The sequence below is a fragment of the Urtica dioica genome, chromosome 8 (genome assembly GCF_054948205.1).
Source record: "Urtica dioica subsp. dioica isolate 48M chromosome 8, U.dioica_male_clone48M_v1_H2, whole genome shotgun sequence".
NCBI classification, from domain to species: domain Eukaryota; kingdom Viridiplantae; phylum Streptophyta; class Magnoliopsida; order Rosales; family Urticaceae; genus Urtica; species Urtica dioica.
The window spans coordinates 28811752-28837248 of NC_142763.1; the positions used below are offsets into that span (position 1 = coordinate 28811752).

General features: G+C 38.4%; 4 protein-coding genes across 7 annotated transcripts; 3 read left to right on the forward strand and 1 right to left on the reverse strand.

Annotated features, from left to right (window-relative positions):
• Positions 1-8525: 8525 nt before the first annotated feature.
• On the forward strand, positions 8526-10605 carry TPK1 (thiamine pyrophosphokinase1). Its single transcript, XM_089621579.1, has 6 exons — positions 8526-8768; positions 8889-8985; positions 9327-9399; positions 9485-9586; positions 9659-9908; positions 10209-10605. Exons 1-6 carry the CDS (start codon positions 8636-8638, stop codon positions 10325-10327), a joined length of 774 nt encoding a protein of 257 aa, XP_089477705.1. The 5' UTR covers positions 8526-8635; the 3' UTR covers positions 10328-10605.
• Positions 10606-12613: 2008 nt separating this feature from the next.
• Positions 12614-17858, forward strand: PMS1 (DNA mismatch repair protein). Of its 4 annotated transcripts, none has more exons than XM_089624299.1 (10): positions 12627-13286; positions 13939-15087; positions 15363-15607; positions 15687-15813; positions 16051-16119; positions 16239-16312; positions 16802-16867; positions 17135-17238; positions 17368-17549; positions 17619-17858. In XM_089624299.1, exons 1-10 carry the CDS (start codon positions 12753-12755, stop codon positions 17742-17744), a joined length of 2676 nt encoding a protein of 891 aa, XP_089480425.1. In that variant the 5' UTR covers positions 12627-12752; the 3' UTR covers positions 17745-17858. The 4 variants fall into 4 exon arrangements, with proteins under 4 accessions (XP_089480426.1, XP_089480427.1, XP_089480425.1 ...); XM_089624298.1 differs by having other exon boundaries at positions 12630-13286; positions 15678-15813; XM_089624300.1 differs by lacking the exons at positions 16239-16312; positions 17368-17549; positions 17619-17858 and having other exon boundaries at positions 12614-13286; positions 15678-15802.
• A 1734-nt stretch (positions 17859-19592) lies between these two features.
• EMB1644 (Small nuclear ribonucleoprotein family protein) lies at positions 19593-22192 on the forward strand. The gene is made up of 8 exons (XM_089621531.1): positions 19593-19855; positions 19992-20046; positions 20235-20276; positions 20437-20535; positions 20656-20733; positions 21051-21090; positions 21191-21346; positions 21776-22192. The coding sequence occupies exons 2-8, from the start codon at positions 20044-20046 to the stop codon at positions 21790-21792; spliced, it is 435 nt and encodes a 144-aa protein (XP_089477657.1). The 5' UTR covers positions 19593-19855; positions 19992-20043; the 3' UTR covers positions 21793-22192.
• Positions 22193-22636: 444 nt separating this feature from the next.
• LOC149388949 (Transducin/WD40 repeat-like superfamily protein) lies at positions 22637-25249 on the reverse strand. Its single transcript, XM_089621545.1, has 8 exons — positions 24981-25249; positions 24626-24842; positions 24424-24519; positions 24125-24199; positions 23664-23774; positions 23438-23529; positions 23261-23345; positions 22637-23161 (listed from the first exon to the last, which is right to left on the reverse strand). The coding sequence occupies exons 1-8, from the start codon at positions 25118-25120 to the stop codon at positions 22805-22807; spliced, it is 1173 nt and encodes a 390-aa protein (XP_089477671.1). The 5' UTR covers positions 25121-25249; the 3' UTR covers positions 22637-22804.
• Positions 25250-25497: the final 248 nt, after the last annotated feature.

Genomic DNA, 25497 nt, shown 5'->3' on the forward strand with positions numbered 1-25497 from the left:
CGCGGACTCGGAGCTCGACTCGAGGAATTAACTCATCTCGAGGAGACATCGTAGAGCCTGCACGAGGAGTATCAATCGACTCGTGGACTCGAACTTGGCTCGAGGACTCACGTAGAGCCTGCACGAGGAGTTTCGTGAAGAGTCGTCGCGAGGAGTATCGATCGACTCGCGGACTCGAAGCTCGACTCGAGGGATGAACTCATCTCGAGGAGTCATGTGAGAAGTCTTTCTTTGGGACCTCCGGCCTAACCATCGGCCCATTGAGACTTTATTATTATATATTTTTTGAGTTGTTGTTGAGTTGTTTTTTATTGAGCATTGATCCCTGTTAGCCCCCCGAGTATCTTGCGTTTGTGAGACGAAGGCCAAGAAACTCTTGTGTTGGAGGTATACAATAGTGCGTGTCAAAAAGTTGTCATGTGTAGAATAACTCTTTATTGCAATAAAGGGGGTTGTTACAGGTAGTCATGGCACTTGGCCTTCTTTTGAGAAGAAAGAAAATTACAATTTCGAAATGAAAGTGACCACGAAGCCGATCGAGTTCGGGCGTGAATTTAAATGTCGAAGTCGCGACAATCATGGCTTGCTAGCAGATGCGACGAATTGCCTGAGGTTCCCACCTCGAATTAGGAGTCAATTCGCTTCTTAAGCTGCTTGCATTCGATCGTCACGTGCCCGTGATCTTTGTGGTATTCGCAGAACCTACTTCGATCTCGCTTCGCGGGGTCCTTTGTGAGTGGAGCGGGGCTTCCCAGCTCATCGCGGCGTAAGCTCAGGATCCGGTCGGGCGTTGTGTTGAGCGGGACGAAGGTTTGCTTCGGGGCTGGAGAAGGGTGGTCGTTAGGGACTTGACCCTTCCGGCGCCTTTTCCTTCGTGACTCGGGACCAACGGCCGGTTTCACACCCGTGGCTGCGCGCTTTTGGTTGGGTGCTTGATCAATGTTGGGTGGTCGCTGCCCCAAGACGATCGCGGTCTCACGTTGAGCGTCGAGTTTTTCTCTCAAGTCGAACTCGTGATCCTCTCTTTGAGAGTTGAGGCGGTCTTTCAAGTCTCCGGAGGCCGTCCCTATCACCCTTGTTAAGGGCGCGTCATTCAGGCGATGCCTTTGGCGGAGGCCGAGACCATCGACGTCGTCACCTTCACAAGAGTTTTGGATGCGGACGGTGAGCTTGGAGCGTCCCTTTCGGGACCTCGAGACCGAGCGTCCTCGGGTATTGCGCGAGTTTTGACGCCTCGACGTGGTCGCCCGAGGGTGTTCCCTCGAGGGCGCGTGCGCGTGCTCATCAGAAAGTTGACGTCTCGGCGCGGCCGCCCGAGGGTGTCCCCTTGGAAGCGTGCGCGTGCGTCCCCTTTCGTGAACAAGGTGGTCGAGGTCGGTCTCGAGGTTGACGTCGTCGACGTTGTTGGAGTCGAGGAGGTCGGCGATGAGTGCGCCGGTGACGCCGGGGCGGTCTAGGAGCTCGGCGAGCCTTCGAGCCGTGTCCTCTCGGACTGCGGCCTCGGGGTCATTCGCCGGGTCTCGGGGCTGGCTCTCGTTATCACGAGGTTGCCCTTCGAGACGGTGCGCGGAGCTTTTGAGGTCGCGCCTCGAGCTAGTCGCTCGGGCGCCCACGGAGGTGGCGGGGCTACGACTCATCTCTCGAGAGTCGTAGAAGTGAGAAGTAGACTGGTAGAGGGGATGTGTTGCCAAGGTCGAGAGATCCCCTCCTTCTAGCGCCAAAATGTTGTCGCTGATTTTTGGACAACGATTTAGGAGTCGCAGACGTCAGACCCAAGGCCGGACCAAGTGGTCTCGTCTTGACTCGAGCGTGTCGGACTTGGTATCCCAAGTCGTCCCTTAGCTGTGGGTGAAGCTCACCTCGTCTTGATACCTGAAAAGCAAACGAGAGATTGTGAACTACAAAGGGGAAACAGGGGGGGTGCCCCTGTTTACCTCTCCGACGCTCAACATTAGTGGGATTGAGGTGAAGTGTAGAGGTTTTAGGGGTGTTTAGAGGCCGAGACTTGAGAGAAACGAGCGAGGTACGAGTTCGACAGCGTTTCAGTACTCAAGAATCGATTACCTGGACCAAGGGAGGTACCTTGGTATTTATAGGCGACCAAGGGGCATTTTGAGCATCCCCTTGGCCGAAGGCCGGGTCTGAGTCGGCCATGGAGGAAGGCCGGCTCTGGGGAAGGCCTGCTCTGAGGAAGGCCGGCTCTGAGGAAGGCCGGCTCTGGGGAAGGCCGGCTCTGAGGAAGGCCGGCTCTAGAGCAAGGCCGGCTCTGGAGCAAGGCCGGTCCTGGAGCAAGGCCGGCTCTGAGGAAGGCCGACTCTGGGGAAGGCCGGCTCTGGAGCAAGGCCGGCCCTGGAGCAAGGCCGGCCCTGGAGCAAGGCCGGCTCTGGGGCAAGGCTGGCCCTGGAGCAAGGCCGGCTCTGGAGCAAGGCCGGCGCTGGAGGAAGGCCGGCTCTGGAGCAAGGCCGGCGCTGGAGGAAGGCCGGCTCTGGGGCAAGGCCGGCCCTGGAGCAAGGCCGGCTCTGGAGCAAGGCCGGCTCTGGGGCAAGGCCGGCGCTGGAGGAAGGCCGGCTCTGGGGCAAGGCCGGCCCTGGAGCAAGGCCGGCTTTGGAGCAAGGCCGGCTCTGGGGCAAGGCCGGCCCTGGAGCATTCACTCGGCCATTGGCCGAGTTAACCGCGCGGCTAGATGACCTTTAAGCCGGCCGTGGGCCGGCTAACCTTTGGGCTGGCCGCTGGCCGGCTGACCTTCGGGCCGGTCACGGGCCGGCTGACCTTTGGGCCGGTCACGGGCCTGCTGACCCTTGGGCCGGCTGAGCATACGGCCATTGGCCGGCAGAACCTTGGGCCGGCCATTGGTTTGGGCCGGCCAATGACCGAGGCAAGGTCTCGCCGTCAATGGCCTCACGTCGGTCTCGCGGGTCGAAGCGATGCCTTCTTCTTCGTCGGTCCGAGACGGGCCGACAACAGTACGCTTGTTGCGGAATTGTGAAAGTATACGTCTTTCCATTTTAGGCAAAAATATACTTGACGTAAATGTCACATTCTCCCTCAAAAAACATGAAACTGTCTCGACACAAGTAGTATGACCAGTAGTTTATATTTAAACTATGCGGATAGGGTTATGGTTATGGTTATTTGAAATTTGAATTATGCATTAGGGTAATTTACGTAGAATTAAACACGAGTTAGGTTTCATTGAATTTCTTGGTGTATCATTTAATGCATCCCGTGGTGTATATGAAATTATAGGAATAAGAATTTATGTGGTAGTTAGCGGTAATCCCACACATACCTCGATGGAGAGGTCATGGGTTCAAGCCCCCATGGGATGCAGAAATGCATGCCCCTTAGGATTTATTTTAAAAATTATGTAATCTTGGTCAATAGTGCCACCTACTATGTAATCTTGGCCGATAGTGCCATCTGCGCTTTACATTGCTAATATATCATGTAATCTTGGCCGATAGTGCCCCTACTAAAAAAAAAGAATAAGAATTTATGAAAATTAAGGTTATCCCATGATTTTCTAGTTTACAATCTATCTTTCATGTTAGGTTACTACAATTATGAGTTGGCCAATTGGGCGACCTATAATTTTGATAACTTTTACTCTTGCCTAGACAATTAACTCATCTTTTTTTTTTTTTTTTGAATAATGACAATTAAGTCATCTAGTTGGAGGAAATTCCTCCATATCAACATTGTGTATAATTTCAATTGAATACATTTATTATACAAATTATATTTCTAAAAATTATAAAAAATCGTACAAGAACAGCAAGGGAGTGAGTACTACGACTACGAAGAAAAATATAGTGAATATAAAGAGTGTTTCGACTAAGAAGAAAACAAGGGAGAATAGCGGGAAAAGAGGGAAGCTAATCATTGTGCTCTTGAGCACATAATACTTGATTATTACAAAATGAGACGTAGCGGTATCAAAGGAACCTGGAAGCTATAAAAAGTCTACATTCATAGAGTAAACATCTCATCAGAAGCGGTAATTCATATACGCAAAACAAAAGTGAAGAAGATATTGGCGTTGGATAACCTTGCAGCTAGGCTGAATAAAGTCATCGATGTTCACATCAAATAATTGAAGATAAAAGATCACATACATAATTTACTTGAAGTCAAATTAGAGTTTGTTTAGGCTAACAATTTATCAAATTTGAAATTTGAATAAATTATTAAGATTTTATATGAAATTAAAAAGCATTTTATGAAATTTAATAGCTGTTTTATTATTAGTTCAACCGCCATTAACTATCATCAACAACTTAGAAACAAATACAATTTTTTTTTTTTGCAAAATAATTCATATGAATTATTTTAGAACATAACATTCGTGGTCTTAGGAATTAAATGACACATGGTTCTAATATGTGAATATCACGTAGAACCGATGATGTTAGGTTTTGTCACATTTGAGTAGGGGATTATATATCTTACCGAAACATGTTGTTAACATGTTAAATCATACAACAAACTTTCCAACGATCAAAGTAAAAACTATGTTTCATTAACTCGAAGCCTTAAAGTTATAACTCAGTGGTGTTTTTGACATTATCTCGATCTCGAGGTGAACACATATCTTCTTGTGACTTCTCATGTCACTTGATTTTTCAATGGGCAAGAGGTTTCAAACATTGAGCCGATACCTCGAGTGTTAGGGATATGATTATTCTCATCCAAGGTACGTGATTTAAAAATATGAACCGGTGTAGTGGGAGAATACACATAACAAGAAAAATTACACTTATGAATCGATACATAGTTTTGATACGACCGTTAAGTAGAATCTTCTAATATCTAATCTTAAACCCCACAAAACTATTAGATAATTTTAGCATGGGAATTCGAGTTATCAAGCTTTATTCATATGAATTCATAGGTCTCAAAGCTAGCGAGAAAATGTTAGGATCATAAATAACACATAATGGGTGAGTCACTAGCAAGCCTACATGGAACGAATTCATGATAACTCACACTACTAATACAATCATAATGGGTGAGTAGTACATGTAAATAATCCTAAACGATTTTGGAATTTTTCCTTGCTTAGATCCCACAACCATATTCTAGTTTTGTTTCATGTTATTGTTTCCATTCTCTACAAGGAAAGAGAGATATTGACTTGTTTAACGAGGCATTGAGAGGGATAGACAGGAACAGAAGTAGTCTTAAAGCATACAAATGCGATTGAAGATTTGGGGAATAAAGTTAGGAGGGATATTTATTTATTTATATAATAAAAGAAAAGAAAAATTTATTACAACTAGTCAATCTCCTAACTTTTTTTTAAGAATATAGCAAAAATTTCATTTTATAAAGAAAATATCTCACCAGGCCTAAATAAATTAAATTAATTAAACCATACCTGATTTGCTATTCTCTTAATAAAATGATTTTTTTTCTATTTTTTTAAAAGGAAAGTGAGCTGAGCTAACTTAATTGTCCCAAAATAAAATTGAAAATTAGATATATATATATGTAAGGGTCAGTAGATTGAAAATTAGATATTTTAATGTAAGGGTCAGTAGATATAAGGTATAATTCGGGTACTTCAAAATATTATTAATAAAAAAAGTCAACCAAAACTATAATAAGGGACATAATTGACTCAATAAGATTACTAAGAGATTTTTATTTGGTAAACACTAAACTAAACTAAGGTATGACTCATAATTGTGAAATTGTACATCAATTCCATCAATTTGATAAACTACCCCCTATGAGGAGATAGAATATTTTAGGATATTTACTTGTTTGATTTTTTTCCTAATATTTTTGTTCAATCCATCAGTTCTTTCTACAATCTATTTAGAAAAAACGATCAACATTTTTTTTAGTTATTGTGGGAGGAACCACGGAATTTTCATTAAAAGTCAACGTGTGACGGAGAAAAAACGTGATTACAAAAATATTAGGGGAATAAAAAAAGAAAAAGAGAAAAAAAAATAAAGAGCATGAGGATAGATTACACAAGACTCTCGTGATATTTATAGCCCTTTATCACGGGCTTAGTTTTGCTTGACTAAACCATGCCGGCCTTAGCTCGATTGACGGACTAAGTCAGCCTGAAAACTGGGCGAAGAAGGGGAAAGATGGTCGGGAAACAAGAACGAATGTGTTTGAAAGTGATAAATTTGTATTATATTCCGAATACAATGATTGCTAGGATGATTTATGATGTCTTACGAAATGAATTGGCTCCCCTATTTTTAAGGAGTGTTACAAGTAAAGAATTCTCTATAATCCTAAGAGAAAAAGTATAAAAATGTCATTTTCTAGCATGTTCCGTAGAAGATACATTGAACCTAGACACGTTCTAGAAGATTCTTGAATCTGAGAAACTTGTGGAGCTTTTTAGAATGTGTTTGAGCGAAATCTTCATTGAACCTTATAACATGTTGGGCCAAAATACATTTTGAACCAAAACCTCCATGTAAAATGAGAGTTCCATCGGACACAGTTTGATCAACTTTATAGGGGCGCGACACCTTGCTATCTTTTATAAAAAACATGGATAATATCCATATTCTTCGCAGCATCAGAAATAAAGGTCCATATGCACTGAATTGACCATGGGAGCTGAATAGTATCGGTAATTGCGTCTATAAAACTTTTACTATCACTTTATATACTACAATTTTATGCCACATGTGAGAGTCAAGTTGTGAGCAGACCAAATTAAGCTTTCAATTTCAGCCTCGTATGGACATCGATAAAAACAACAATTATTTAGCAAAATAGCCAACTCAAACCGTTAAAATTGCTAAATAGCCAATGTTTTGTAAATACTAAGTAAATAGCCAGATATCATTTAATACACTCCTAAATTTACAAAAACGCCCAAATGATTCCCGCCCATAATCACAACAGTTGACTTAAAAAAACGTGATTCCGAGATTTGAGGGGAGTAATAACTGCATATTTAAAACCGATCAACTCACAACCTCTTATCACACGACAATTAAGAAAAAAAAAAGATTTCTCCCAAATTTTTTTTTCATCTCGCGTCACTTTCTCTGACGAACTGCATCCATCTTCTCCGACTACCGATTTCGGCGAGGGGATCTCAAACATGTATGCATGTGTAATTTATTCCAATTGTAACTCGTTTTTACTAAATGTTCAACATCGATTTACACATTAAAACATGGAAAAAGTGTTTTTTTAGGAATCGTTATGAAATAAGATGGTATTGTTTATTCTTCTTCCTCTGTGTAATGAATCAATGGATTTTTGTTCATTTATCCGAAAAATTTCACAGGTTTGGGTATGATGTCTAAAACTTGATGTGTTATGATCTAGGGCCGATTCAAGTACCTCGTAAATTCAAATTTGTTGGAATTTGTAAAAACCTTTCAATCAAATAAAAAGTCTATTACACAGGAATTAACCCTTAGTAGGATTCGGTGATACAAAGAAATCACAAAAAAGGCATGTTGCTGCCATTTTGATTAAAAGGATAAAAAATCCCCAAAGTAATGTCTAAACCCAATGATTCAAGTCAAAGAAAGATAATGTTGAGTAGTGTATTGATTCTGTTTCAATGTGTGTTAGTGTATGAGTAATACCATTGTAAATGTGTTTGAAGAATTCGTGTCTTTGGATATTAGAAGGAAATATGATTGACATATTTTGCAGTAAATATGTGTAAATGTCAGACAGGCCCAGATTATTTGTAAGTCATTATTTACACATAATACCATTGTAAATGAGTTTAAAATTGGTGATTTTGGATTTACAAGGATGTCGGTCAAACAAACAATCATGCTCATAGCCGCCACAGGAACATCTTTTATGTGCGTTATAACATGTAAATATACGTAAATAACGGCATGTAAATATACTGCATTATAACAGTATGTAAATATACGTAAATACATTAATAAACTGGGATGAACCTGGCGTGAAAGAGAGATATAACAACGTTTGAAATATATGTGCGTTAGAAACAAGAAATTTAAATAATAAAACGAGACAAGATAAATCATGCAGTAAATATAAGAAAATAATATAATATGAAACAAATAAATTGCCAAGGTTCAACGTCCAAATTAGTTCCTAAAATAAAGGGAATCATTAAGTTGACTAAATCATGTTCACACTTATATGAGGAATTTAAATTCAAAAAAACCGGGAAGTTATATAATCAGAAATTTCATAAACATTCGAAATTCAAACGCAACAGAGGTAAATTTGGAAATGAAAAAACATATTATTGGGCCACATCATCCGAGTGGCTATTTACTTAGTATTTACAAAACCTCGGCTATATAGCAAATCATAAGGTTTGATTTGGCTATTTTGCTAATTTACCCTAAAAACAATCAAATAAAAAACCATTTTTTGGTCAGAGAATAAAATAAAATAAACACTTGGTTGCAAACCAATCAGCGTATGAAAAGAATCCCAAGTCACAAACGTACTAGCAAAAAAAATCCCGTCACAAACAAACAAAAAGAGCAACAAAGTCAGACAGACAATCTCGACATTTAAGACTCAAATACTTATTTTTAGTAATAAAATAAAAAGAATATCTCAACCACTTCGGGATTCAAATCATCTCTCTCGTTCAGTCTCCCGATAGGAATCTACGCACGCACTCCCCGGCGCACGTTAGCGTCAAATGGAGGCCGTGATGTCTCACTCGTCGGCGTTCCTTCTTCCGCCCTCCGATCACCACCCGACTCCGCTAACGTACGCACTGGTCGTGCTCAACCAGACTCTCCCGAGATTCGCTCCGCTGCTCTGGGACCACGGTACACTACTCTGCGCTCGCGCAATGTCACATCGCATCACTTTTTTGTTTGTTTGTTTGTTTATAACTAAAATTATTGTTTGTATACTGTTTTGAATTCGGAGACTTTGTTTGTGAATAGCGAAACTGCGTCTCTGCGCCGACGGAGGAGCGAACCGACTCTACGACGAATTCCCTCTGCTTTTCCCTCATGAAGACGCATTTGATGTTCGATCCAGGTTTGTCTTCTTTTTACCAGATAATATCATCAATTTTTTATTTTTTATTTTTTTTATTTTTTATATTCCTTGTCGCGTTCTTGTTTATTTTACATTATTTTGTAACTCTCAAGAAATTTGTGTGAACATCAATCTAAAGATTTATTATGCGTTCATTTATTTATAGTTTCTTTATGAGTGCATTGAGGAATTGTCAGAAGCTGATACTCTTAATGTAGCTTGTGGTTTGTTTGAGCTTCCAAATTGTCTTCTTTAGCTTAATTTGGGGGAAAAAAATTCAGCTTTTTTGCGCTCTCAATAGTATAGTTGTCATAGTTCTGATCTCCAATATCGGAAACCAGGTACAAGCCCGATGTTATCAAAGGCGACATGGATTCAGTTCGAACAGATGTCCTAGATTTTTACAGAAGCAAGGTAAAGCAATGCCAAGGGTTATTCTCTCATTTGTTCATACCCTCCATTTTTCATTTCTCATTGGAAATGTTAGTTGAAATATCAGGGGACTGAGATAGTAGACGCTTCCGATGATCAGGACACCACAGATCTACACAAATGTATAACGTACATATGCGATTTCGCTCCGATCCCCGACAAGTCGAATGTAAGTTCTTTCTTCTAGCGCGCCATTCGTTTATGGAAATTTCTGATCCACTTGTTTGGCTCGTCGATGCAGCTATGCATTTTGGTTGCTGGGGCGCTCGGAGGAAGGTTTGACCACGAGATGGGCAACATAAACGTGTTGTGCCATTTTGCAGGGGTGCGAATAGTTCTTCTGTCCGATGATTGCCTAATTCACCTTCTTCCGAGCACGCACCACCACGAGATCCACGTTCAATCTTCTGTCGAGGGTCCTCATTGCGGGCTCATTCCCATTGGGATTCCATCGACAAAGACCACAACCACCGGCCTCGAGTGGGATCTGAGTAAGACTTTCCGTTTCTGGTGATATCATATTGAAATGGCTGCTTGGACTTATTGCTCGAACTGTCATCAAATCTATACTTATAAGATGGCATGTTTTAAAAAAAAAAGGAAGAAGAAAAGGATGGCCAATTCGAATGCAAGTGAAAACGGTTCACTCATGTCATGCTTTATCTGCGTGCTTGTTGGCCGAGAAAGAAACATATCAATCTTTGCTTTCTTCATTATGTTTAATCCTTGTTTTGCGACTACATTGTTCAGATTTTCTGTTTTTAAATTTTATTTTGCTTGGTATATTTCAGATGAGACGGAGATGCGGTTTGGCGGTATGGTCAGTACTTCGAACATCGTTAAAGGAGAGAAAATTACGGTACAATCAAACACAGATCTGCTTTGGACTATATCGATAAAGAAAACCTAGAATTTCGATTTGATAGCCAACGACTGCGGATACCAGCTTTTCTACAGATACCAAGGAGAGAGCTTGAGACTTATAATTCTTTCGAGCTTTGCTGAATAATGTATTGTTTTATTTGGATGTTATTTCAATACGCATACAGTTCCATATTTTTTAATCTATTAGACCGTATTGGTCTGGGAATGTTTGGTTATTGAATTTAACAGTAATAAGTTGTACAGCATCCCATTGCTTGGGTGATGATACTGAAGACGTGTCTTAATAGTGTTTAATATTTAATCTGTGCTATTGTTATATTATAAATATTCTTTTAGAGTGAGTTATTAGGCCGTTACCTTTGTTCCTTCTCAGTTTCCTACTATATAGATTAGCCTTGTTGTATACTCTGAAAGTACTGTACAGAAATAAAACAAATGAATATAAGAGCTTATAATATTTTCTCCTTGCTGTGCTTTATTCTTCTCCTTCTCGATTATATACTTTTAGATACAAATATATATACTTTTCTTGATTAGTATACATACTGTGAGGTATGCTTCATATCTGTTGGCTTGAGAGTGAGTAAGTGAAGTGCAAATCAGCAATTAAAATTTGACTGGAAAAGCCGTCATTTTGGCGTCCTTGTTGGTCGCTTCTAAGAGCTTAAATTGCTTCTGAAATGGGGTGGATTTTTTTTTTTTTTTTTTTTTTTTTTTTTTTTTTATTGAAGCGATTAATGGTCGATGACTATTTTGCTCGTCTTCTGCAATTTTGTAGAGTTAGCATTACAATGTTGGTGGTGTATAATTTGTACAATTTGAACCGTTGATTGTAAAAGGGAAGGTCTCGATTGATTTTTTTTTTTTTTTTTTTTTTTTTTTCATAAAAAGGGCTTGGCTATATTTCATTACACTAGTTCATTTACTCCATTGAAAGTCTATGTTTTTGTGATACTATTTGGTAAAAATATTTTAAATTGACATTCAGATTTGTTCAATGGAGATTGGAAATCAACAGTACCAACGTTATAGTATTCGCCATAACTTGAACAGATAAATGGTTAATATGTAAACTAAATTTTCTCCCATTTTCTTTCTGTCATACTATACCAAACTGCAAATTTTCTCTTTGCTCTATAGATTTCTCATTCCATTTCTATCTCATTTCCTACCAAATACAGTTAGAGCCGAAATGTGTAAAGACCCAAGTCTCATATTATACTGAGAAATCTTGTTTGTCACTTGTCTATCATCAGTTTTCTAAATACTATCGAAAGAATAGCCAAACTCTAACTGACTCGAGAGTTCCAAAGTTATTTGAAATTTGTGTTGAAAACAAAATGTTTACCATTCTATGCTTGATCAAATTCCCGAATAATAAAAAAAAAAATTATTTCGAGAAATTTGATTAAATATGTGTGAAAACACATGTAGTTTATGGTTTAATTTCAATATTATCAAAGTTGGAAATATAAATATGTCTCACTCTCTACGGACAAAAAATACCTCTCCATAAAAAAAAAAAATCAATTTTTCGACAACATCACGTATGCAACAAAGCCTCGATAGCGATGCCACATTTGCATGACCACAACACGTCCTCAACATCACACCCATAACACCACGCACTGATGAAGAACATTTTTAAAAAAATGATAAGTTTAGAGATAAAACAAAATTAATCTTATATGGAATGATATAGATCCTTTCGAAATATGTAATGAAAAAGACAAGTAAGATAAAACAAACTTTCCTTTTTTTTTTTTTTTACTTAATAAGATGTCACAAAATTTCACCTATTAACTCGAAATAATTCTTGAATGTGATTAAATTTGAGCAGACTTGTTTAAAGCTTCAATGATGGAGTAGAAAACAAATTATGTATTGTTTTGGGGGAGAGAAGGAAATGCTCGGAATTGCTTATTTAATTACAAGTTTTCTCAAAGTAAAAATAAAGAAAAAGTATATCAGAGTAAAATCCTATAAGCTTAGAAAAATTTCATGCAGGGGAAAAGATCAAGAATGAACTTTTTAAATGTATAATACGTAGGAATAGACTTTTGATCTAAGAATGGTAACAAATGTTCTTCAAAGCAAATCTTATAATAATTTTTCGTTTTCTATCCTAAATTATCGTAAACTTCTCAACAACTTTATATCATCGTAATTCATCGTAGTCCATTTTTTTTCTTTAATTTTCTCAATACATTTATTCAAAAGTCTTGAAACTTGAAAGGGCATTTTTATCCTTTTTTTGGATCAAAATTTCATTCATGGATATTTTGTAATTAGGAGGTCCATCATGATTCCCTAGGAGGTCTATTAAATTTCTCGAAGCTTAATTAGTATTAAAACCAGTCCCGCGCTTTCTCTTGAATCAAACAAAGATACTACAAATGCTCGTCATTTTCGACGGTTAGGGTTTCGACGGAACCACCGACCATCATTCAATGGCGATGATCAAGCCGATAAACAAGAGCGCCATCCATCAAATATGCGCCGGCCAGGTGATCCTCGACCTCTCGTCGGCCGTGAAAGAGCTCGTCGAGAACAGCCTCGACGCCGGAGCCACCAGCGTCGAGGTCTCGCTCCGGAACCAAGGCCGCGAGTCCTTCCAGGTCTCCGACAACGGCTCCGGCGTCTCTCCGGCCAATTTCAAGGTTCTGGCCCTGAAGCACCACACCTCCAAGCTCACCGACTTCCCGGATCTCCGGTCGCTGACCACGTTCGGGTTCCGAGGCGAGGCTCTGAGCTCGCTCGCTGCGCTCGGGGACTTGACGGTGGAGACGAGGACGAAGGAGGAGCCGGTCGCGACTCTGCTGAGTTACGACCGCTCTGGTGTGTTGGTGGCGGAGAAGAAGACGGCGCGGCAAGTAGGCACCACCGTCGCGGTGAAGAATCTTTTCTCGAATCTGCCTGTTCGGAGCAAAGAGTTCAGTCGGAACATTAGGAAGGAGTATGGCAAGCTTATTACATTACTGAATGTGAGTTTTATTCGCTGCTTCTTTTTCTCCGTAGGAAATTGTGAGTTTTCTGTTTTACATTTTCTAGATTTTTTTTGTTGCTTTCCAGATATCTTAATCTCGTTTTTTTCTCTCCCTTCTTGTTTGAAGACACATCTTTTCCTGTTTTCTTCAAGTTTTCTAATGAAAATGATCACTGAAATTGGGGATTGATTGGAAATACAGTTCATTATCATGTAGTGTTGTACTGCTATTAAATCCGAGTGAACCGAATACATTTCTTTGAAATTTAAAATGGAATAGATACCACTGAGATAAGACCAGCCAAAACAATCAAACAAGAATTACTTTCACTTAGCAGTTCTAACTTCTAAGTCGAGAAGATGCTTAAAGCTCGGTTTATGTTATGCACTTGGTTATGTTACGTCCCTGATTAATAACCCTTGACAACTAAATATGTAACATTTGGACACCCGAGTATTTCAATTACTGTTTGGCGTTACATTCGGCAATAGTTTCCGAATGTTGGAGCATTGAAATGGTATTGGCAGAATATACCTCGAGTGTTATATTTGTCAAGTTATATACATGTCTGGTCTATCAGGTGGCTCTTTAAACCTTGTGTTAAATGCTGTATTTCCATGATCGACATTTGTTAAATGCAAATTTTCAGGCCTATGCCCTCATTGCGAAAGGCGTTCGATTCGTCTGCACCAATACAACTGGTAAAAATGCAAAGTCGGTGGTGCTTAAAACTCAAGGAAGTGGTTCTCTGAAAGATAATATTGTCACTCTTTTTGGCTTGAACACCTTCAACTGCCTAGAGCCTCTGGATTTGGATATGTCCGCTGGTTGCAAGGTCGAGGGGTTTGTGTCAAAGGCTGGACAAGGTTGCGGACGCAACATGAGGGACAGACAATTCTTGTTTGTGAATGGGCGACCGGTTGATATGCCCAAAGTCACAAAACTTGTAAACGAGATGTACAAGAGTGCTAATTCCCTACAACATCCCATTGTCATTTTGAATTTTACCATCCCGACCAAAGAGTGTGATGTCAACGTAACTCCTGATAAGAGAAAAGTGTTTTTCTCGGACGAGGGTTCTCTATTACATATCCTAAGAGAAGGTTTAGAGAATATATATTGCTCTAGTGATGTTCGATATGCTGTCAATGATTTAGAGGAGCCAGCTAAGGCTAGTCAGTTAGAGTTACATTCTCTGCAACATATATCTCCTTTATTGTTAAAGCGTTCATATGATAATGAGAGCGATACCATGGAGGGCCTCGATGAGGAAGGAATTCCAATGGGTGATATTCCTGTTGAGACTGTTGTAGAGAAACCTGAGGACGCTGATGATTTGGAAGAATTTATCTGTACCGATAGAACGAGGGACTTCACTTTAAGAGTACATGGAACTAAAAAGGTTGATGAGAGTAGGCAATTAAGAGGTTCTGTGGATAGTGTCACAGCTAGTCAAATTCCTCTCACCTCGCCAACCACAGCCGAGAAAGGAATTTCTATGAATAGATTTTCGTACAGTAGTTCGAAAAGCTCCGTTCAACTGTTGCTCGACAGATTTGTTAATGTAAATAAAAGGAAGCATGAAAACACGAGTGCAGTGCTATCTGAGATGCCTGTCCTGAGAAACCAGCCTCATCATATTGAATCCAAACATACCAGCTCTGGCATGAATAGTACATTTTCTAGAACTGTAGTTAGTCCTTGCTGGACTGAGACAGAACCTTCCAAGTGTTTGAGAATAGACAACATTTTCAGTAAAATTACTAATCCGCTCTCTGCTGGGGACAATTCAGATGAGGTATGTGAATGTATTTTGTATATATAATCTTTTCAGCTTAATCAATTCACAAGTTCCCTATTTTTCTATGTTCATTTGATTTTGAACATTCTTTGGTTGAAAAAGTAACTTGGTTCTAACTTCTAAGGAGGAGCATCGTTCTTTAGTGGGACAGCCTTCTGTGCCTAGAACTCTATGACTGACTAGGGTTTGTGTTTTGACGAACGTTGGAACTCTTACAGTATGCTTCCTTTATTGCTCTTCTTAGTTTGTTCTGTTTTGGGAAATAAATGCAGGATTTTGATGATGAAGACAACAGAAGATCCCCTCTTAGTAATGTCAAATCAAATGCTTCACTCGGTGACGATGTTCCATTTCAAGATCAAAACCATCCCTATGTCGATGTTCCGAAGCATTCTTTGGGCGACGAGATGTGTGCCACCGTGCATTTCAGTTTGCAAGACCTTCAGAAGAGGAGGCAACGGAGATTGACTCAATTACAGTCCAGGAACGGCTTGTGCCAAAGTACGAGGTCAAAAAGGTAAGGTTTATACATCGATAATCACTTAGAAATAGATTCTTTATTTTTCAAAATTTTCTTTCCATACTAGTGTCCACAGGTGCTATGCTGCTGCTACACTGGGCCTTTCTCAACCAGTAAGCGAAGACAAAAAGGCCAGTGACTTGGCTGCAGCTACTACAGAGCTGGAAAGACTTTTCAGAAAGGAAGATTTCGGTATGATGAAGGTTGTTCTAATTGAATTACAGTTGTATTATTATTTATAATTTGCGTGTATTACTAATTTCAGGGGCACTTGATTGAACCCCCTGATATGGTGATATTATTCAATTTCTTCACCTATATTACTTCTGTGTGTTTGTGATAATCCATGAATTCGGCCTAATAATATTTGTTCCCTGAAACCTTTAAATAAATGATTCACATGTTTAACTGGTCATAATTGATGCTTTCTTTCTGTGTAGGTGATTGGGCAATTCAACCTAGGGTTTATTATTGGGAAGTTAGATCAAGATCTTTTTATTGTGGATCAGGTAATTTCCATGCATGCCTGTGGATTATATTTACTCATCTCTGATCTGTGAAGAATGGATTTATTTGGTTGTTTTCTTCGTAAAATTCTTGTGGTGGTAATAAATGTTACTATCTTCAGCATGCTGCTGATGAAAAATACAATTTTGAGCGTTTGGCGCAATCAACTATCTTAAATCAGCAGCCTTTGCTTCGGTAAGCTATGAAATCTAGCGTAATTACCTGTGCTTTTAATCTTCTATGATTTGCTTGTGATTTAGCTAAAGTTGTCCATCGGAAACTCTATCGGTTCCGGCCTTTCCAGTATTGTCCTGGACTGAAGGCAACAGGGAATAGGACATCCTGGTTCAGTTTCACATGGAAATGGAAAATCCCCTTTTTTTGTTTGTTTGTTATAATTTCGATTCTCGTTTTTTCTTTTCTCTCTCTATTTTTCCCGTTTCTCCCTTCATTCATTTTGTATGAAATTGTTTGCATATTTTATTTATACTGATTTTATAAATAATTACATAGGAATTGTTTTATGGGAATTGGATCCCGATTAACAAGTTTACTTGCGACTAAGAAACGTGATCTGTTTTCCATCAGTGCTCAATAGTTTTTTTTTTTTTTTTGGTTAATAAACAGTAATCTTCTTGTAATTTAAATTTCTGACGAGGCTCTACTTTTGGATTGTATCTTTAGGCCATTGCGGTTGGACTTGTCTCCTGAAGAAGAAGTGGTAGCTTCAATGCACATCGATATAATCAGGTTCCCATTCAACATATCCCGAAATTGTATCGAGTAGATGTCCATTATGATTATTTAGATTTAACCGTTATATAATGTCTGCGTGAGGAAGCAAATTTTTCTCGACTAAATCATTTACCTCAAGTGCGAGTAAAATTGTCATGAACATCCGGATCTGTTCATGGTTCTTTTTTTACCTCGTTGATTTTTTTTTTTTTTTTTTTTTTAATATCATTTACCAACTCAAATTCAAGTGTTATATATATGGTGGATTTTTGCCTGGTTCAGGAAAAACGGATTTGCGTTGGAAGAAGATGCAGATGCCCCACCTGGTGGCCATTTTATATTAAAAGCTGTACCCTTCAGTAAAAACATAACTTTTGGAGTTGAAGGTAATTCCTCTGTTAAATTAGCATTTCATGGTTCATTTACAAACTAATTAGGAAGCAGGGTATCATCTCGAGTCCCCACCGATTTCGCACTTTAACGATAGGTATTAACATCCTCTTATCTTCAAACAGATGTGAAGGACCTGATATCTACTCTAGCAGACAGTCACGGGGATTGCTCGGTGCTCGGAAGTTACAGAATGGACACCGTCGATTCCGTTTGCCCTTCTCGGGTCCGTGCCATGCTGGCATCGCGAGCCTGCAGGTCGTCTATCATGATCGGCGATGCCCTCGGGACAAAGGAGATGCAAAAGGTCTCTCTCTCTCTCTCTCTCTCTCATATTTCTGATTCAGTCTTTTTATTCAAAATTTCATTGATGCAGATTCTGGTGCATTTGGCGGGGCTGAAGTCGCCGTGGAACTGCCCACATGGACGGCCTACAATGCGCCATTTGGTAGATTTGACGACTATACTCAAGCAGAGTGATGATCACTCATTGATTATGTGACCTTTCGCAACTTTTGCTCTTATGTAAAATAACGAGCTATTAAACCCGTGTATCGCAGTGGATTTATTTATGTATTTAATATGTTTTGATGTTATATTATAATTTATAGGATAAGTAAGTTTATGTTTATATCAAGGAACAAAATGCCGGAGAAATTCCCGGAAATTCGGCTGGAAATTCCATTTCCACGGGTCAGCGGCCACCGGAAGAAGAAGATGTCGTTTCCACGTTAGATGTCGTTGGAATTTCCACGAAACGACATTTCGTTTCCGTCGTTTTATGCCGGTCAATGTCGTTCAAAAGTGTGTATAAAACCATCCCCATTTCCCAGAATTTCGAAGAAACTCGAAGGAAAAGAAAAAAAAAAACGAGACGGGGCTGTGAAGGAGACAACTCGGCTGTCGGAGAAATTCCACGTCCATCAGCGAATTTCCATCATTTCCGTCAAGGCGAAGGTATAAATCAACAATATGTCGACGAATTTCCCAGAATTTCTAAGGAATTTCCAAAACCCTAGATTTTGAAACTTGCACCTTCAATTTCTTGAGTAATATGATTTTTTTTCATGTAATCCTCTTCATGAAAGTTGTTTGTAATGTGACGATCTATCATATATATTTTTTCCAGATTTTTTGGTTAAATTCCGGCGAACCTTGAAATTTTCCGGCGAAACACCATTTTTTCCGGCGAACCTTGAGTTTTTCCGGCGACTGAAAAAACCGAAATTCAAGTTTTATTTCTGTTTTTAAGTAAGGTTTTGTGTTTAATTTTTATCTTGTATATGCTAGAAATGAAATTATTTAAGACTTAAGTGTATGAATTTATTGATATATTGAAATTGTTACGTTTTGAATTGAAATGAAATTAGTTTGAATTTGAATAGAAATTTTTGACATGTTGAAATATATTTGTTGCATGTTTAAACACATATATATATATTTATGTGTTTGTTTCGCCACATTATTTCCGTTCGGTTTTCCGTCGGCACGTCAAATTTCCATGGAAATCGGCATTTGAAAACGGCATTTTACTTGCCCATTTCCACACTTTTTCCGTTCGAAATTCCATCGGCATGACGAATTTCCGTAAATCAGGAGGCTCGAAACGGCAACGAAATCGGCATTTTTTTCCTTGGTTTATATACTGATAATCTGATATCATTTAAGAAAAAATACTGGTCAACTATAAAAAAAATTAAAATAAAAAAATTATTTTATATGCTTTAAAAGCAAATACTTGAGGAAATAAGCAATATAAATTATTTGAAAAAACTGTTTTAAATAGTCCTTATATTTCAATAGCTAATCTTAATTATGTTCTAAGTATTTAAAGATTAAAAATATAATTTAGTCTATACATTTGCCATATGTGTCTTTATAAGTCATATATCTAACTCTGAATTTAATTTCGCAGCTTATATTCATTACACGATTTACTGTATCTAATATTCCATGGCGTATAATGAATTTGTCAAGTATTAAGTAATATTATTAAATTAAATTATAACAAGTACATAGAAATAATTCAACTAAAATTATGTTGGGATAATACCACAATGAATTGAATATAAATTATAAAAATAATAAATAGTAACATCCTAAAACAGTGAAATGGTGACTCACCTTAACAATTTTTATTTGAAAATTCACGTGTGGATGCAGCGTTACGTGTAATATAAGATTCTGGTAGTAATTATATTCTTGAAATAAATAAATACATATATATATAATATATATATTTAATGTATGTATATTAATTTTAAAACAATAGAATTGGCCTATTTTCCAAATCGGATTTGAGCTTGAACTTTGAAGAAAATTATCTTTTTTTAGAAAAAGTTTGGAGATTACTAAACCAGCCTTCATGAGTTCAAATAAAAAGTCCTACTCGAATTATTGCGAAAAAAAAAAAAAAAAAAAATTGTAGTCGGACTCGGAAACAAAAAGAATAAAGAAGAGGTAGATCCCAATTCCCTCCATTCTTTCACCGAAAAAACTCTATACAAAAAAAAAAAGAAAAAAAAAAAAAAAGAAAAAGCGAGAGTGTTTTTAATTTAACTCAATTCAATCGAGGTTTCGAAGAAAAAAAAGTGTACAATCTACACTTTGCTGGTAAGTTTTCTCTTCGATCTCCTTCAGCAGCTAGGGTTTCTCTCGCTACCTAGGGTTTAATGGCCGAGAACCTTTTACATATTTGTGTGTGTATTGAAAAAAATCACAAGAATAATTTGATTTTTCCTCGGCGCAGGTCGTTTCTCGTTGCTGTGTTTCTGGTATCTCTTGTTCGTCGCTAAACAAAGATGGTATGCCACAATCTCTCTCACTGTTTGGTTGCGAACGCTAGTGATTTTCAAACATAGTTTGCTTCTCTTTTGTAACGCGTCGAGTCTGCTTTTACAAGCGAAACCTAGGCTTGGTATTTTATTTTATTTTTAAATTTAATTTAATTGTTAGTGTTCTGTGTTGACCATTTTAAGTTTCACTGTTGCAGCTTCCTCTATCCCTGCTTAAGACAGCCCAAGGGCACCCAATGGTAAGATCGTTGTCCCTCTCCCTCTCGCGATGAATATTCAGTATCTTTGAGAATCTAGAACTTGTTTTCACGTCAACATGTTACTTTGTTTCCGTTCTTTCTGGTTAGAGGCAATTTTGTTTCTTTTTTAACTCGAATTTTTTTTGTTGGATTTCAACAGTTGGTGGAGCTAAAGAATGGCGAGACTTACAACGGGCATTTGGTGAACTGTGATACTTGGATGAACATTCATCTCCGTGAAGTTATCTGCACTTCCAAGGTAAACATGCTTCTTTACTTGTTGTATTGCTTCTTCCGTGTTTTTTTCCTTCTTCTTTTTTTTCGTCACTATCGTTGATTTTGCAGCTCACTTGATTCTTGAATATGTAACAATAATTAGGATGGAGACAGGTTTTGGAGGATGCCCGAGTGCTACATCAGGGGAAACACCATCAAGTATCTCCGAGTACCGGATGAGGTATGTATAACGTATCAATTTTACTCATACCAATCTAGTGTAATTTAACATGTTAATGGTAATTTCCTTCACATTATTCATAATCATGTATCTCACCTCACCATCTCTCGTCCATGCATTTTGTTGTCTCTGCTTGTTAGAATGATGTCTCAATGATAATATATTTTTTTCTCGGGTTTGTGCGCTAACATTTGTGCTGTACTTATTTCAAAGAGGTGTATATATATGTATATATTTGTTTCCTATTACTTGTAACCAAGAAAATCGAATAGAAAAGTCTATGGCTATTTTTGATTTATTTACTCTTTGCCTTTCAGGTGATTGACAAGGTTCAAGAAGAAACTAAGAGCCGTACAGGTACATAGTTATTTTACAAGCTTGGTTTCAGTTGCTTCGCAGCTACTTTTAGCGTTTGATTGGCCCTTTTAAAACCTTCCTTGGTGTTTATATTTTTCAGATAGAAAGCCACCTGGCGTGGGACGCGGAAGAGGAGGAGGGAGAGGAAGGGAAGATGGTCCCGGTGGGAGGCAGCAGAAAGGCATCGGGCGTGGAATGGATGACAAGGGCGGCCGAGGCAGGGGTGGGCCCGGAGGAAGAGCTGGCGGGAACAGAGGTAAACACTTTATCTAGGTTTTCTGTTTGTTCAATTTTTTGTTTTGTTTTCGTTTTAAGTCCCTTTATATTAGTTTTTCATATGATAATATTAACAATTATTTTTTAATCATTTAGCTGTTTATTTTATCCACTATCAGTTTCTTTTAATTTTTAACAAAAATTTGAAAATTAATTCCTATATTTACATGTTACATTTAGAAAATTCAAATAATTTATTTTACTTTTTGACAGTTGCCCCCCCCCCCCCCCCTAAGTTAGGTTTCTGACTCCGCACTGCATATATGAATAACTGTTTCTATTGAAAAATAGTATAACATATATGGAATTGGGTTGGAAATATATTAGTGTATAAATGGGTGTCTGTATCTGATCATGCGTGTATATAAATCTTTTCTAAATCTTATTGTTTGCGTTGTTGCGAGGTTAGGACGAGGACGGGCATGATTTCGGTTTCTGGGTGATGAAGTTGAAGGTCGAGGGTTGTGCTACTTTTAGAGGCATATTTGCGTCCGAGCTTTTCATGTCAAAGGTCTCGGAGATTGTTGTTACCGCTTATTATAGCAGCTAGCTTTTGGAACATGCGAGAAGTTTAGATTATTGATTGCTTCTTCTTTTTTCCCTTCATTTTCGTCTGTTTTTTGGAAGGAATTTATATATATCCCTGCACTGCAGTTTGCTTTACAGTCCATGCTTGGGCATAATGTTTTTTAACGCTCTGTGCCTGGTAATTCGCAGATTTTTTGCCTGTATCTATTGCAACCATATTATGTCCTTGTGTTAAGGAAAAGAAAAACAAATCGAATGTCGTTTCTGTTTGAACCACTTCATCAAAATTTTGCTCCAACTATGATAGTACTTACTTTTCCTTGATATAATACCGCTCAAGTCAACGGGTATAAGTATGAATTTGGTGCACTAATTCTGGTACATGTAATCGTTGCAAAAAAAAATACCAATTAGCTTGCACCCAATAACCCGTTTTCTTTAACTCGGTTGACAAAAAAAAAAAAAAAAAAAAAAAAAAAAAAAAAAAAAAAAAAACTAAGCACCCATTTGTGTTCCATCTGTGTCAACTATCCTATCGAGTTAAAATTGCCAAGTATCAAATTTCTAATAATTTGTTCATGGGGTTTCAATCCATTTATTAGGCTTTTAATTAAATTAAATACAGTTTTGTTTTGGAACAAAACGTGGTTTAAATTACTTCGGCTATTGGCAGTTTAAATTACTATTGAAAAATAAAAATAAATTACTTACTCTCGAATGGAGTGATTAAACTAGTGAGAAATGATTTCAACTTAGAAAGAACATTATGATTATATCCGCCTGTATGCTGTCTTTAAAAATACAAATAATTTTTTTTTTCTCCGAAGCAAGAAATCCAACAGGCCAAGAAACTAAGGGCATGTGGATATAATATACAACAAAAAATAAAATCACAAAATCACCACCACCACTAATACGGTTGATGCCTATTTTTCTTCCAAGTCTTGGGCGACTTTGCAACCATTGCGCTTGAAATCCACGACCTATTAACAGAATCGGAAACAATGTCCGACGACCAGCAACATAAGCGCCCATCTTCACCGCCGGTCCACCCAAAAATGCCGTTCCTGCGATCCGGAGAGCCCGGCATCGGCAACACACTCCTAACAATGCCTCTGTGTCCTCCAACCAGCAATGCTTCGGGAGAACCTATCGAACCCGCTTCTCCGTAGCTCACCGGGAAATACCCCAAAGAGCCATCACTCGTGCCACCCACCACCCAAAGTGCTTCTTCTTCAGAGCCGTGACAATCAACGAAATATTCAACCTGCGCGAAGGAACAAAAAACACCTTGAAGGCTTAGCTAGTTGTGAGGTATTTGTGACGAGCTTTAATTCTTTTGATTGTTAGAAGAAAGATATGGTACCGGATCTAGATTCCAGGCAGCGGAAGTTAGTGAGCGAGCTTCGGGGAAATTCGCTAAGCTTCGTTGATCTTTCCAGTCCCAAATGCTAAGAGACCAGGCATCGAATACGAGTTATGTCATGAAACTTCGGAAAACATTACAGTCATGAGTGAGCTGTTGATGGATCCGGATTGATACCTTAAAGTTTCAATGTGAGTCAGACACCAAAGTTTTTTATACCCATCTCCGAAAAAGCCCACTTTCCCAATTGAAGTCTCCGCATTAATCACCTAGATGGATAAAAGCATAAAATTAACAGAGATAGAAAGGAGTTCTATGCTTGTTTGAAAAATAGGAGTAAGATTTGCTGTAGTATTTCAATGCAGTCGCAGATCAAGAATGTAGAACAGAAAGCTAAACTCACAGTTTCTAGTTTATCATCGTCGTTAATATCTCCATCTGTATCAAATACACAGATCAATCCATCCACAGAAGCAGATAAGAGCTTGTTTGAGTGGTTAGGTATGAATTGAACCTGCATAATTGTTAGATTAGTTTAGAAGACACATCTTTGAATCGAATCGTATATGACAATTATTTGTCAACGCAGCATACAAAATCAAGCATGAAATAGAAGTAAAAAAAAAAAAAAAAAATCTGTTCAACTGAATACATAAAAAAATGTTCAACAAAACATGTGCAAAGTCTACAATCAAGATTTGAATCAATAAAGCTAGCAGTGAGTGATTTCGTATCGTCGCCGATCTTATGTGGAACCTCAACTTCAAACCCTATATCAACATTTCTACATAACCATGTCGTATAGACACACACACACAACACACAAAAGTCGACGTTAAATTAAAACTTGGAACCATAACCAACCTGAGTTACGTCCTCGACATGGGAGTCCTCGAGACAAGCAATTTGTTTCTTGTTTCTCCAATCCCATATAAGTATCTAAGTTCACCGACAAGATAGCAAGAAATCAGCAACATAGAATCGCCTATACTCTCAATTGCAAATGCTCATCCAAAACAAGTAAACATGCAAAAGATTCAATAAGCTCGTAGTTGGTCAACCAAAAAAAAAAAACACTCAAATACTAATGGTTCAACCGTTCAGCTTCAAACAAGTTGACCCATGATCAAACAAGTTGCTCTAATGTGGGGCTAAACAAGTACCTGCGATTTACAACCAGCCGATAAGAGGTTATCTGCGGATCCTCCAAAGGAAAAGCTAAACACCTCCTGAGAAGAGCCAGCATGAATACACGATACCTGTAACATTAAGAACAGTGGAAAGACAATTCACTCATGCCAATGAATAAACTAAGCTTTCACCATTTCCAGTACAACACAAAAGCAACGGATTAGAAATCCAAACCTCTTGGCACGAACGCGTGTCCCAAGCTCTAATGGTTCCATCAGAGGAACACGAGTGCAAAACGTGGGGCGTCGAAGAAGACGAAGGACCAGAGAACGAAATCTCGTTGACCGTGTCGGAGTGACCTTTGCACTCTCCGAAAAACTGTCCCGTCACCGGTGAGTATAGCTTGACGACGTTCGTCGACAGCGAAACCGCCATTGATTCCCAGTCGTTCCTTTGCATTCGAACGCAGAAATTCTAGAGCACGTTAATCGAATTCGTTTTATTCTGTATTTGCCGCAAAAAAAAAAAAAAAAAAAAAAAAAAAAAAAAAAAAAAAAAATTACCGAAGCAGAAGAAGAAAGATACGTACTTTGGGACGATCTGGAAAACGTAGTCTTCTCCGAAGTTCGTCTGAATGGAATTCTTGAGTCCGACGCGATTGGATGCACTTTCATTGTTGGACTGAGGCTGTACCTCTTCGACATCCATGGCCGCAGCTTCTGGCTCCATCTTTATCGCTCTCACTTGGCCAAGAGTTGAGCAAATTGAGAAGCAGAGAAGAAGAAGTAGTGAAAGTTTGGGGTTTTAGGGTTTTAGATCTTCTCACTTCTCAGTACTTTTTCCGATTCCATTATAGTTAAAATCAAAAGTAACTACTTGGTAAATGACTTGTATTTTTCCAAAAGAATAAATATTTACAAGAATATGGCAAAAAAAAATTATTTTTTATTTTATTTCTATGGCAACTAAATAAATTAACCTCACCTCTTGTGTGCGTTTGATATGCATTGTGATTGGTGATATAATAAGAGTGAAAATAAGATCACAGCTAAATTTAATATTGAAAAAATTTCGGGGTGAAGTTTTTTTAAACTGCATTTTTCTTG